The sequence below is a fragment of the Pelophylax lessonae genome (genome assembly GCF_965119305.1).
Source record: "Pelophylax lessonae genome assembly, chromosome: 1".
Taxonomy (NCBI): domain Eukaryota; kingdom Metazoa; phylum Chordata; class Amphibia; order Anura; family Ranidae; genus Pelophylax; species Pelophylax lessonae.
Window position 1 is genome coordinate 601,297,994 of NC_138768.1, and position 15,343 is coordinate 601,313,336.

Consider the following 15,343-nt stretch of genomic DNA (forward strand, 5'->3'; position numbering starts at 1 on the left):
TTATGGCTCTATTTAAAAACCCATTGGTCGAAAAATCCAAATCGGGTGGAGCTTCAAGTTCTATGCAGTTTTGCATTAACCACATCTGCCCACCAACTGATGACGCGCTAGTATACTTTTTCTGATTGGGCGCTTGTTCCGGTTGCCGGGCAACGTTTTAGGATTTATACTAGCGGGACTCACGTAGCCTCACGCTGCTCCTGATGACGTCAGTCTTATGACGAAACGCGTAGAGCGTAGGCACGTCAGTTCCGCACCTTGAGACGCACATCCGGCCGTTGAGGCGCACGGCGTCCGGATATACCGCTATACGAGGGGTTCGCGGTCCCTACTTTCTTGCAGACGTTTTATCCGGTTTTTAAATGTGAGTACTTGATTTTATCTGTTTAATAAAAGAATATACATTACGGTACTTCACTATATGAGTGTTTCTTTACCCATATAATCCCGGACATCATCCTTGCTGGAGCGCTGCTCATTACCCTATTTGTACATCGCTCATCCCCATTACCTACCATTTGAGGGAGGAAATACCACTGGTCCCACCAGGAAAGGAGAGGCTCACCGAGGTTCATCGGGGTTTACCCCAATTATCCAACGCTGGTTACCCCTGTAGGGGTGCCGCTCTCTGGTGAGTGCGGGCTTTTTAGGAAGGGGAGCACGGAATTCCCTCACCCAGCACCCACATCCTGATCCACACCAGGAGACACCCCCTCTATCCATGCGATTTTCTTTGGCACGTCCTATCACCATATTGCACGTTTTTGGACTATTATATTGAGCATATATTTTGCTTTGGACTTTTTTTCATTTTTAACATGGACTAATTTATTATTATTTATATTAATATTTATTCAACCACCATAAATTCACCTATTTAATTGTTTTTTATCATCCACTTGGCACATCATATGCATTTTTATACTACTTGGCTTGTTTCTATATTTATTTGATTTCACTTAGACACCCATTTTTTGGCACTTCACTTAGATTTGTGACTTAATTATAGCACCTGGCACTTTCCAGTCACTCAGACATCTCTACTTAATTTTGATCAACACTGCCACCTAGTGTTCACACCAATTGTTTTAAGAGTCACTACCCTTTGAACTTTGAGATACTTCACTGCTTTTATTGATTGGGTTGCCTTATTAATGTATTGCTACCAAGTATTTATTTGTGATATTTATTGATGAATGGTCAATTTTTATTATTAATTTATTGACATCTTCAAATATTCATTGTGGCTTACCATCAAGACCATTAGTTACATTTTAATGTACCTAGATCTATGAGACACACTTTTACATTTTAATTTAGCATTTGGCAGCGCCAATTACCCTAATATCTTCTCCGCAACAGTGCGCATGCTCACAGCCCCGGATACGCAATGGAAGAGTTGAGGAGCTGACTAGTGCGCATGCGCACTAGGATGAAATGATCTCGGTGTCCGTGAAAAAAACCTAACCACGAGGCGGTTACATTAAAACAGCTGTGCTACAATATGAGTCATCTCTGCTCCTGTCCCTGTCACTTCCCTGATCTCGGCTAGTAAATATAAAAGCGGCTCTCGGCTCCGTGATTTATCTTTTCATACAGCCGCCGCCGCTTTTATATTTACTAGCCGAGATCAGGGAAGTGACAGGGACAGGAGCGGAGATGACTCATATTGTAGCACAGCTGTTTTAATGTAACCGCCGCATTACACACACACTGCCGTGCAACCGGAAGTGACGAGGGTAGGTTTTTTACACAACCGCTTTGTGCGGGTACAGAAGTTTCGGACGGAGTCCATTCGTACTGTAGTGGCATCCCTTCATCTAGGGGATCTGCTGGCTTCTATCGATATCAAGGACGCTTACTTTCATATCCCAATGTATGTCTGGCATCAGCGTTTCCTCTGCTTTGCTGTGGACGAGGAGCATTATCAATTCATGGCATTACCCTTTGGTCTCATATCAACTCCTCGGGTATTTACAAAGGTGGCTCTGGTGATAGCATTGTTGTAACAGCGGGGGATTGCGGTAATGGGATAATTGGACGATCTTCTTCTGCGAGCAGAGTCTCCGACTGCTCTAAAGGACAACCTGGATATTACTGTCTGGACTCAGCCTCAGCCAAGGTGTTTCTAACTATGGGAAAAACTCCAAAGGCTGCAGGATGTGATTCGGCCCCTGTTGTCCAGCAGTCGGTCATCTCTCAGGACTTGCATGTGAGTGCTGGGCCTGATGGTGTCTACCTTCGAGGCGGTTCTGTTGCACAGCCGGGGTACTAGAGGGTCCCTGATTTGTTGGCTTCGCTCCCTGGCGCTTCGTCAGGGCAAATCCTTCCTTCCCCTGTACTGGGCGGTGGTCATCACGGATGCCAGCCTTTCTGGGTGGGGAGGCGCCTTGGGCACGGATTGCACTCAGGAGGTCTGGACTCTGGAGGAATCCAGACTACCAATCAATATTCTGGAACTTCGGGCGATACGACTTCGTCTGGCCCATTGGACATGTCATCTTCAGGGGTGTCTGGTAAGGATTCAATCGGACAATGCCTCGGCCGTGGCGTATGTCAATCATCAAGGGTACAGAAAGTGTCCTAGTGGTTCGGGAAGTAACGGACATTCTAAGGTGGGCAGTACGTTTCGTTCCAGCCCTCTCTGCTGTGCATATTCCAGGGGTGGAAAATTGACAGGCGGGTTAACTCAGTCGACAGGCGTTGGACCAGGGAGAGTGGTCACTACATCCGGAAGTGTTTCATATGCTGTGTCTCCGGATGGGAGTTCCTGAGGTGAATCTGATTTGCCTCTCGTCTCAACAGGAAGGTACAGAGATTTGTGGCAAGGTCTTGGGATCCTCTGGCCGATGACCGATGCATTGGTGGCTCCTTGGGGCCAGTATCATCTGATATATGCTTTATCCCCCTCTAATACTTCTGCCGAGACTCCTGCGAAGGATCAAGGCAGAATGGATTCCGGTCAGCTTAGTGGCCCCAGACTGGCCTTCCTCTCAGGGAAGATCTAGTGGCTCAAGGGCCAATCTTCCACCCTGCTTTACATTCCCTGGCTTTAACAGCTTGGCTGTTGAAAGCCAGTTGCTGAACGATAGAGGGTTGTCTGAATCTGTGATTCCCACGCTATTAAAAGCTAGAAAATCTTCCTCTAGTAAGTTTTACCATCATGTTTGGAAGACTTGGAAGACTTGCATTGCTTGGTGTGAGTCTCTGGGGGTTCACCCTGTTCCTTTTTCGGTGGCTCGAATTTTGGCATTCCTCCAACGAGAGGTGTAGGGCAGCGCCCTGGCCTTGGTTACCATCAAGGGCCAGGTTTGGGCCCTGGCAGTTTTCTTTCAACATCCTTTGGCTATGCATTCTCTGGTTCGCACATGTATTCAGGGAGTTCGCCACCTGGCTCCCCCAGTGTGGTCTCTGTTGCCTCCGTGGGATCTCAATTTGGTGCTGGCGGTTCTCCAGAAACCACCTTTCAAAAATATTTGCGAGATTACGCTGAATATATTGTCCCAGAAGGTAGCCTTCTTGGTGGCTATTACTTCTGCATGCAGGATGTCGGAACTAGCAGCGTTGTCTTGTAGCTCACCTTACCTGGTGGTTCGCAGGGATAAAGTGGTGCTTCGCCCTTGTCAGTCATTCCTTCCTAAGGTTGTTTCTGGTTTCCATCTGAATGAAGACATTTTGTTGCCTTCCCTGCGTCCTAAGCCTAAACATCCTAAGGAGATTGCCTTGCATTCTCTGGATGTGGTTCGGGCGATCAGGGTGTATCTTGCAGCAACTGAGTAATTTAGGAAATCAGATTCTCTATTTGTTCTTACAGATAGACCTTGGAAAGAGTTGGCCGCGTCTGCCGCGACCATTTCCAGATAGTGAAGACAGACGGTGGTTCAGGCCTATTCCATCAAAGGTCAGGTTCCTCCTTTCCCCGTTAAGGCACATTCTACTTGGGCGCTTAGTGCCTCTTGGGCCTTCCGTCATCAGGAGTCGGTGATGCAGGTTTGCAAGGTGGCCATCTGGTTGTCCGTGCATGTGCAAGTGGATGTACTGGTATCTGCGGATGCTACTTTTGGCTGCAAGGTTTTGCAGGCTGCTGTTTGAGCGGACCTGTTCCTCTTTGAGGTTGTATTGTTTTTTCAGGTGAGCTACAGTTGTTCCTGGTTAAGCTCCATGTTACCTGGTTGGCTGGGTTTTAGCCTTTTTTTGGGGGGGAATTTTTCTGCTGTTTTTTCCCGCCCCTCGCGTTTGACACTGCTTTGGGACATTCCAATGGCCATGAAGATTCTGGAGCTGTGTCCGTCAATTAACGAAAGAGAAAACTGGATTTTTGTCTTACCATTAAATCCTTTTTCTCTTATTTCATTGATGGACACAGCATCTGCCCCTCTATTGAGTTGGGTTGTCTTTTTCTTCTGACACTACTTGCTATAAAACTGAGCGCCTATAGCAGAGACCTGGGACTGCCCCATAGGCGTGGTTGTTTGTTTTTTTTTTTTTTTTTTTTCCCCAGCCTAGTGTCCTACTCCTCTAGGGGCAGTATAACCCAATGGTCAAGAAGATTATGGAGCTGTGTCCGTCAATGAACATCAGAGAAAATAATTTTACGGTAAGACAAAAATGCATTATATTTTTTTTATGTACTATAAACAAAAAAGCGACAATTCTCAAAAAAAAAAGTTTTTTTTTTACTTCTTGCTATAAAACATTCCCATTTAAAAAAAAATTTGAAAATCAAATTAATTGTTCTCATAATTTTAGGCCAATATGTATTCTGCTACATATTTTTGGTAAAAAAAAATCCCAATAAGTGTATTTTGATGGGTTTGCGCAAAAGTTATCACATCTACAAACTAGGGGAAAGATTTGTCAGTTTTATTTTTCTTTACTAGTAATGGCGGCGATCAGCGATTTTTAGCGGGACTGCGATGAATAGATCGGACACCTAACTGACATTTTTGAGACTTTTGGGGGGAACAGTGACATTCCTACAGTAATCCGTGCTATAAATATGCACTGTTACTATACTAATGACACTGGCAGGGAAGGGGTTAACACCAGGAGCGATCAAAGGGTTAAATGTGTCCCTAGGGGATGCTTTCTATCTGTGTGGAGGATGGGCTTGCTGAATGAACACAGAGACCTTTGTTCCTTAATAGGAGGAACACAGGATCTCTGTGTTCATTACTGACAGAACAGTGGTCTGCCATTCTTTCTCCACGGGGAGTGATCGTGGTTGCCCAGCAGCAATCGCGGCAGCTGGACCCGCTGATTGGCTCCCCCTGTAGAAAGTCAAGCCCCGGGCGTCCCCACTAGCGGTCCCGTGAAACAACGTACAGTTACGTAGATTCATGGGACAGACCTGACTTGCCGCGGTATATGTACTGCTGGCAGTCTACAAGTGGTTGAAGAACTAATTCTCAATCACTGGAACGGTTTAAGCAACCTTGTGATGTAGTTTTAAGCCCCGTACACACGTACTGATCGTCGGCCGAACGATCGGCCGTCTTTTGTCCGAGGGCTGTCTTGTCTGTTGAAAACTGCAAAAGACTGCACACGAATTTTGTCGGCCAACAACAGCCGACTGCAGAAGTGATGTCATGTGATGGTTAACTTTCCGTGTGGTTTTTTTTCTTTTCTGAGCATGCCCAGTCTTGCAAATCTGCTGTCTGTCGGCCGAATTCTGTACTGACTGGCGAACAATCGGCCGTTCTGGTGTTGGCCAACAAAAATTTGAATGCTTGCACGACAGATTCTTTTCGGCCGAAAGTGCGCTGTCGGCTGTCGGAAGCATCATACTAACAAGCCGAAAATCGGCCGAACATTTTCGGCCGTCAATCGGTACGTGTGTACGGGCCTTTAGGCTTCATTCACTCTGGTGTAGAGCATTGTACAGTGTTAGGAATTGTTTATATTTTTGGAGTAGCGTGGAACTGTGTTAAGTGATCTATAAAACTGAATACAGTAAGTACAGACTCACATGCACAGCCGTGTTTGACAGCTATGCAGGAACAAATGCATGTTTCTGAACACACCTTGTCTGCATACAGCTACATGCTACTTTAAAAAGATGCAAGAACCATCTCTTGTGCTGATTAACAAAACAACTAAACTTTAGGCTTTAAAGTAGAACTGTGGGCAGCATACAATACTTAAAACCTAGTATACAAAAATGATTAATGCTGTCTTATCTGTTTGCCCCCTTTAATTGGAAAAAAAAATATTTTTGTGATCCTGAAAGCAGAAGTATTGCTAAAAACAACCTCTTGTGATATGGAAAGCACTGCAGCATTGTCAGCTTGCCCTTTTGTACTTGCTAGAAGTACAGTAGGTTGAATGGTATTAGTAAGGACAAGTGCATATGTTGCCAGCACACCACGGATTTCTAATCAATACTTCAAGTGTTTATTTAAATTGATTGTATCAAAATAAGGGCCGCTGCAACTTTTTTGAGGCCACACAAGACCTGTTGTTCATGTCTGGGGAAAAAAAAACGTCCTGCATGGCCTTGAAATGCTGCAGACCTACATATTGTGTTGTGATTGAATTTTTAAATAAACACTTGAATTATTCATTAGATTGATGTGCTGACAGCATATGTTCTTGTTAGCATCTGGCAGTGGCTGTCTAGGAGTTAGATTTTTACTAGTCATTGAAAAGTAATCACTATTAGGCCCCTTCCACATGGGGTGGGCTCAATTGCAGTCCTGTGGCTGGATCAGTAATGGGCATAGAGCTCCACTTCGAGTACTGATATGTGCTGGTATTATTAAAGGTGAGCTGGTTTGACCTTTTTGGGTTGAAGATGGACTCCAAATCAACTCTCTAACCTACTGCTAGTTTTTAGAAGACACTTTTTTCAAACAATGGTACAGGAAAAGCTCAGCATCTTTAATGAAGACTGTGAGATTTTATGCATCACAAGAATCAAAGTACTCCACTGCATGGCTAGCCAGTAAAGGCCTTAAAGATGAAATCATGACATGGCCTCCTTCCTAAACCCTATTGAGAACTTGTGAGCTCTTCTTAAATTGGAGATTTACAGTGGAGGAAAATGGTACACCTCTCTGAACAGTATTTGGGAGGCTACACAAAAAGTTGATCATCAACAGATAAAGAAACTGACAGACTCCATGAATGGAAAGCTTATGACGGTTATTGAAAAGAAGGGTGCCTATATTGGTCACTGAAATGTCAGAAACGTTTATTTGTACATTTTGAGTTTTTATTATTCTTACTTTAACAGATGAAAATAAACAAGTGGGATAGGAAAATTTTCATTTAGTTGCATAGTAATTCTGCCCACTAATAGTTGCCCAATAATTGTGCACACATAGATATTCTCAGAAGAAAGGCAAAACGTCACTTTTACTTTCTTAAATATTCAGGTTTGAGGTTTATTAACATTTTGGATTAACCGAGAGCACTGTAGTTCAATAATAAAATGAATCCTCAAAAATACAACTTGCCTAATAATTATGTACACAGTGTATATACACTTACTATGTCAAAAAAACCTACAGATTGTGGGTACTTTGTATATGACTAGTCGATAAATCTGACCACATATAATCTAAGTGTAAGTGGGTATTCCACAGTAGTGAACCACTGCTGTAATGTAGAAAAATTGAATTTAAGCCATAACGTCCTGTATCAAGAAGCTGAAGCTTGAATGTCGAATTTATTACAATGTCATGGCCACATTATCTTGTCCTTTTGTGGCTTATTCTTTTACCATAAACTGACTGGTGTATAGAACATACTTGATAATTTATTTATAGTTTTATGAAGCAAAGTACTCCAGCTTGACAAAAATAAATTAGTAAGACATACAGACTTGTATAAGCAGAGAGTAGCATGCAGTAATGCATAGCCAGTTAAAGTAGTCTTTATTTTTTTCCAATCGCTCTATTTAATGAAAGAGCAGTTTTGTTGTGGGGGTTACTACACTTTTCACTTATTAATCCTATAATCCAAGGTCAACAAAATTAACATAACTTTACTTATGATTTTGATAATTCGTTTGCCTGATTGTCTGACCAGCCCTTTCTGCCATTGTCTTAAACATTATATGTAAATTCCATAGCTTGTGGCCATGATTGCGGAGTCTATACACCTTAGCTGCCACCCTTTTGGATATTCAAAGCTCTTTGAATTTTTGGTGGCATAAACGCACACAGGTTCAGCATCGTGGCAGTCACTTTGACTTGTGCATTTCTTGATTGCTTCAATATCTTCTGTAATATTGTATGGGCTTAATGTGCCTTCTTCACACTAGAATGGAGCCCTTGGGCACAGAGCAATGTGGAGCTGTGCTGAAATTCTCTCTTCTACTGAGCTGCAGTGCATAGAAATAAAAGATGTCACTCCGTGGGGGAAAAAAAAAAGTACAGCTAAAGATCTCAATACAGCAGGTAAAAAAAAAGTAGTAAGAAAACACTACATCACAATATGGCCCAGTGGGTCAATAATAGAGCAGTGCCAGATAAGATGGCTATTGATACAACGGCCAAAAAGGTCACATGACGAAGCTTCAGATATACATCTGCGCAAAGGAGTTTATGAACTTTGAACTGCATTTCAATAAAGTTAACAAAGAAAAAGAGAGGTAAACCGTGCCCTGCATTATAAAACCATTTAATGTCCAGGGGAGTGAATGAGCCCTGAGGTCTGAGAGACCATGGTGTCTGACAAATTAAGTGGAAAATGCATCACCCCCCCCCCCCCCTTGCATCCTTGAGCTATGTTGCTAGAAAATCCTCAAGATCCTCTTAACCCTCTGTTATTCCTGGAATGCAGAATTTATCCTCAAATCACCCAATTTGGCATTATGACCTGAAAGATCTTTGAACTGCACAGAAATCCAGTGAAGATAGGATTACCAGTGTCTTCAATGCTGCTGATCCTCTGTTCTTTGTCTACTTTTTGAACATTAGGAGCGATGGGTCCATTCTAAATTCTGGGCTGTCATTAGAGCTGCACGATTCTGGCTAAAATGAGAATCACAATTTTTTTGCTTAGAATAAAGATCACGATTCTCTCATGATTCTCGGCGCAACATCATCTTTTACATTATATAAAAAAACAATTGGGCTAACTTGTATTTTTTCCCCAAAAAACTGCGTTTGAAAGACTTCTGCACAAATACCGTGTAACATAAAAGATTGCAATGATCGCCATTTTATTCTCTAGAGCATAGGTCTTCAAACTATGGCCCTCCAGTTGTTCAGGAACTACAATTTCCATCATGCCTAGTCTTGTCTGTGAATGTCAGAGTTTTACAAAGGCTCATGGGATGTGTAGTTCCGCAACAGCTGGAGGACCGTAGTTTGAAGACCCCTGCTCTAGAGTCTCTGCTAAAAAAATATATATAATGTTTGGGGGTTCTAAGTAATTTTCTAGCAAAAAATACTTTAAGAGGTTAAACTGCTCTCCCTTACAGCCGGAAGTTCATTCCTTTGATCTAAAGAACGAAAAGATACATTGTAAAGCATTTTGTTTATACTTATCTAGCAGCTTTAACAATGTTGATAAACATTTGCTGAAGACTTTTTTTTTTTTTTTTTTTTACAGCTGTGAGTGAGCAGAAAACGGCTCAGTAAGAATCGAGGACATGCAGTTTTTGCAGTTTTAGGTCCGGTTCACACTTATGCGAGTGCGGGAAGGCTGCGAATCCGCAGCCTGTTCCCGCATCGCACACGCACCCCCGGCAGTTCACACTGCCATATGCGATACGCTGGGGGTGTCAATGTAATCTTAACGACACCCCCAGTTTGATCGCATATCGCAGTGCGATCGTGCAGTTCGCACAGGATCGCATCGCACAAGTGTGAACCTCTGTGTGATCCGATCCTGATGCAGCTGCCAAAAAGGGTCCCTGTGCGTGTTTGGTGCGGCTGCGGTGCGAATTTAGCCATACAAACTGTATGGCTAAACTCGCACCGCACAGCCGATCGCATGTAATGTCGGAGCAGTGTGCTCCGACATTGCATGCGAACCCCGCACACGCACAAGTGTGAACCGGGGCTTAAGATCGTCAGGGGGGTGAATCGAGATCGCGATTTTTTTTTAACGATTAATTGTGCAGCTCTAGCTGTCATGGAAGCATGGTACTGCCAAATTGCTTCCATAAAATGTTTACGGAAGAAAAAGGCAGAGTAGTCTATAGTGTCTGCCCCCCTTTTTTTTTTTTTTAAACTTTTTTTTGTCTAAGTAGAGATCTATGTTTGTCCCAAGCAGGTTCAACTTACTGTTAGAAGGTGACTGTATTTAATCTCCATAGTCCCCCTCTCTTGCTTGCTTCTGAGGGGGGCTGTGGGGTTTGCATGGAGCAGGACACATGACCACATTGAACATGGACTGCTTGTTTCAAATGTTTCAAGCAGAAGTAAAAAGGAGAGGTTCAGGAGCTGAAGGAGGCAGAAAAAGGACAGGAAGAAACAATTTATTGAAAAATGGATTAAAGAACCATTTAAGTAGTGGAAGTGTGTGGATTATTTTGGAAGAACAAGGAAATTGTTTCATGTCACTTAACTCTGTACCCCCCTGAGCAATATATGATGGTGGTACCCCTCACTTAAATCTCTATATTCTGTCTCTGAGGTACAGACCGCTGGTCCTAAGTGTCAGAGCTGGGGACCTGCCATGCCTGGATCTTCACTCAGTGCCTTGATGGTACATGCCTTGTGGTGCTCGGGGGGCCAGTGCCATCTTGGATCTCCTCCTAGATATTTTTTTGCAAGCTTCTCTCCTGCAGCCTTGGATGCCACCTCCTTGATTTTTACCATGGCCAGTGGTGAGTAAATAAGGATCTAGGGAATTCTAGGGATGTCAGTTAGCAAGGTGGTGTTTCGGCAGGATGAGGTGGCAGGGACGTAGCCTAGGAAACCTGCTGCTCATGTCCTAGCAGCTGGGCACACTTTATAAAAGTAATATTCTGGTTCATCAAAGGCTTTTCCCTGGTAAGCATTACATTGATGATTGACCGCTAAACAAAACACACTCCAAACTATAGAAAGCCTGTCAATATTTTGAGCAGCTTCTGAAACTGAGACGAGTGCTAGCTAATACGGATTTACTGTTAAATTGAGTGTATTTAATGTTTTCTAATGAGCTTTGTTCTTTGTTTCCAGTTTCCTGTTTGCGATGGCTCCCATAACAAGCACAATGAACTAACTGGAGATAATGTGGGTCCACTCATCTTGAAAAAGAAAGAAGTTTAAAAGCATTTTTAGGAAATGTTCTTGTCTGATTTGTCTTTGAGCTTTTTTTTTATTTCATTTTATTAATGAAGTATTTTAGAGTCCAGGTTTGATATTGAAATTCTTCTCTGGTACCTAAACAAGTGTACTTTGTAGTAATCGGTAATACAATAGTTAAGTTTATAATTTTTCACAGCAACGCCTTGGTTAAAAAAGGCACCCGAACCCATCACCTGTTATTTTAACCTGCCATATTTTCAAGCACACTAGTAACTCAATACCAGTAAACCACAAATAGAGACAAAACCAGTTTTACTTTGAAGCACAAGCATACACACACTGTGTAGCAAATGTGGATCTTTAGTGTAACCCTCCTCCCTGAAATATCTGTTAAGTGGCTGTCTAAGTACAACGCATGCAAATGCCTCAACATATTTTTTTTTTAATTATATTATTATATTGATCTTCCCCCCAACCTGAGGATTTGTAATGTCATTAAAAATCTGGCCAAAAAAGAATGGGCTCTGCCCCTGCAGCTGCATATTTCTTCAAAGTGGTGGGCAGCCTCCACCTCCAGTCCTAGGGATTGGCAGAATGGGACAGCCCTGTACTTTCTTAGCAAAGTTTAATTTGCATGTTAGAACACTACAGGTTTTGGGAAGCTTGTGCAGATGAGCAGTATGTGCTGGCACCTTTTGGTGCCTGTGTTACATAATTCTGTCATTTTGAGGCCATTTTTAGGAGGAAACATTTACTTAAGGCATTTGCCCTGGAGTGGACATGTGCTCAAAATCGGTTTTTGCTCAAAGTAACCAACCAGACTTGGCGAATCGGGTCCACGTTGAAAGTCGATACGGTTTGGAAGAAGTCACAGTATGGCAGTATCCTTGCAACAGAAGAATTTTGCTGAGACTCGTATGCTGGATAATCTTAACAATTACTTAGGGTATCTCTTATTATCTTATGGCCTTAACATAAATGACAGAAGTGGACCATACTTGTGTTTAAAAGCATTACTAAGACACCCTTTGTAATACTTTTCACACTTATGCTGGTCATGCATGGATTGAAATTCTGCTTTCGATACATGTGTGGCCACTGCAGTTGAACAGAAGTCGATCTACCAACTGACTTCTTTTCAAACATGCTGCTCAGTCAGTGCTGCACTGCTGATCTCTGTATTCTGGCAAGAGAGGAGTTTCCCCTGTCAGAATACGACACCATCCGATTTGAATGTGTGGACCAAGAATCAGGTCAGTTTTTTTCGTTCAGTTCACTGGCTGAAAGAAAAAAACTGAACCATGTATGGCCAGCTTTAGGTTTGTGGTACTCTAACAAAAGGACATAGATCTGTATATAACTTACATATGAATTGTTTGGAAAAAAATAAAAGCATTCTCTTAAAGTAAGTTGTACATACATATAAGATTGAAATTAAGTTGTGTTTTAGCAGAGTTACGTTTTTTTTCTTTTGGCATCTTGTTTTCTAAATGGGATTTAAAATTTTATTTTGAAAAAGAACTCTGGGTAAACCACTAAATACAACGTTGACATACATGCATTCTGTGTTTTTTTTTTTTTGGGGAGTTGTATTTCTTTTTAGCCAGTCTTTAGTTTTTCACAGATTTGCCAGACAGGTGACACCCATGACCAACCATTTTTTCATCTTTGCAGCTTCCATTGTCACCTCTTCACCTTCCAACTGGATAGTAAATCGACATCACCTCAGTCCATTCACAAGGCAGGTGACATAGGAAGCTGTAATACTAACCAAGGAAGAAGTAGTGGTCTTGATGTTATGCAGTGTGGCTTAGGTGTGTTAACCAGAAGACTGGCTGAGCAGAATTAATAGTTTGTCCGAATAAACCATGTAAATACATAGATGTAATACATATACAGTATCTATCCATTGGGGATAGATACAGAGCTCTTGGGGTTATTAAAAGTAGCAAAATAAATATTATCTTAGATTTGTGAACATTGGTTTTAAGATTAACAATACATACAATTTGCTGTAGTAATGCCATTTAGGACCTGTTCTCATGGAACGTGATGTGGGAAAGGTGCGTTTCCCGCTCCGCAGGTGAACGCACTGCGCTTGAGACACTGTGCGGGTGCCAGTGAATTGTTAATGGCACCCCAAATGCATCTCGCAAAGGCAGCATGTTCACAGCCACCAAGTTACATGGTCATACAATACCAGGCAGTTTGGTGTAGTGTGTTCTGAAAAGTGCTTGCACTAGTTTTTTCACATTCTAGTGCGTTTTGTAGCCCGTGCAAATAAATGAGCTGTCAAAACGTATTGCACTGGAACGCACGTGTTCTGGTGTGAACCGGCCCTAAAACATACTTGTACCTGTTCACAGGTTTCATACTTAACTGGTATGGATTTTTAGTGGAAAATGTATGAAAAATTGGGTTGGTGTTAACAATACAGGTCATATCTTCCATCTGGGACAACAGAAGTATTGGCAACATTCCTAAAGAATCCCAGTAATTATTTCACCTATAATTGTGGAAATAGATCTACTATAACATACTATATACAGTATACACTGCAGCTTTCTGTCACTGACAAATTAGTTGCCACATAATGGAAATTGGTGTGGTGATTGATTGGTACATAATGCCTTTCAGCTGGCACTGCATTAGTTTAAATTAATTTCAATTGCAATTTCGGCTGTTGGTTGCTCCAAACAGGGAAACAAATTTTAAAGTGGGTGGCATATTGCTGTAGCTGAAAGGTAAGCTATAATGGTTTTGGGTTAATTTTATTATGGTTGTTTTAAATGGGCTAATATTTGTTTTAATATTTAACATTTAATATCTGACAAACTATTTGCACTAAAGAGACAGCACAGCAGTGGCTGCATGCCTGGAGGCTAAGTTTGTTTGTGCAATCTGGATGGGTATTAGTAATTCACTTGTATGCATACATTTTGACTTGAGCTATTGAGATCTGTAAATGGGCTTGTAAGGAGATTCATTAAAATGTGAAAAGTAGCCCAAGGGCTCCTTGACCTGTAATAACACAATGTATTTAAAAAAAAAAAAAAAGATTAATTGAATATAAAATATTGCATTTTTAAGTCTAGACCATAAAAAAGAGAAAATATAAGATCATTATGTATTATACCCCTGAAAAGAAACTCCAAAATTGTCAACCGTGTGTGAAGAATTAAGTGTTTGAGTATAAGTATGTGTAAACTATTTACATACATCACACTTAAAGGGGGTGCTGCTAAACGTAACAGCTCCTTTCCAATATCTGAGCCATTCCCTACCCCATAGTGTCAGCCAGCTGCATATGGTGTTTCATGTCTTGTGGATGCTGCTTTTACTTTTTTCATATTTTAACTGTGTGATCCATAATTGAAGCAGCCACACTATGGTGTAAGCCTTTTTTTTCCAGGAGATGCAGAGTGCCTTATAGTTCCTAATTAATTGTTAAGTTAAATATTTGGTGAAACGGATAAGATAATATACTGCCAAATGACACGTTACAAATCTGCTCTTTTTTTCACTCTAACAAGGTTTTTTTTTTTTTCTTGTCTTGACTTTTTTTCAATATATATTTATTTAATATTGGGCCTTATGCTGGAAATTTGATGAGATTTGTGTTTTTTTTTTTTTCCTGTGTTCTCACCGTTCTTAACTCACAACTTGTATTCCAGAACAATGTGTATTTAATTTTGTTTTTTAAGTACATAAGTCATAATAATAAAAAAATAAAAAATTTTTGTTTTGCTTTCACTGACTTTTAGACTATACATGTAATTATTTTCTTATTTACACAGTAAGTAAACCAACAACAAATTTCATAAAGCAACTACAGAAGAAAATTTACTGTACAATGTTTATTAACCACTTCTGGACCGGAGGATTTTCCCCCTTAATGACCAGGCCACTTTTTTCAACTTGGCACTGTGTGAATTTAACTGGGTACAGCATTGCGTGACCGCGCAATTGTCAAACGAAATTTACGTCCTTTTTTTCCCCCCACAAACAGCTTTCTTTTGGTGGTAATTTATCACCCCTGCGCTTTTTATTTTTTGCGATATTAATAAAAAAAAAAAAGAAGAGGGAAAATTTTGAGGAAAAAATTACGTTTTCTACTTTTGTCTTTTAAAAAATATCCAAAATACTAAATTTGT

General features: G+C 41.3%; 1 protein-coding gene across 1 annotated transcript in view; it reads left to right on the top strand.

The window, feature by feature from the left end:
- CISD2 (CDGSH iron sulfur domain 2) overlaps positions 1-11,213 on the top strand; it is a 53,426-nt gene extending 42,213 nt beyond the window's left edge. The window contains exon 3 of the mRNA XM_082242581.1: positions 11,121-11,213. Coding sequence (XP_082098707.1) covers positions 11,121-11,210 — 90 coding nt within the window. The 3' untranslated portion in view covers positions 11,211-11,213. The remainder of the gene's footprint in view (positions 1-11,120) is intronic.
- The last annotated feature ends 4,130 nt before the right edge of the window (positions 11,214-15,343 follow it).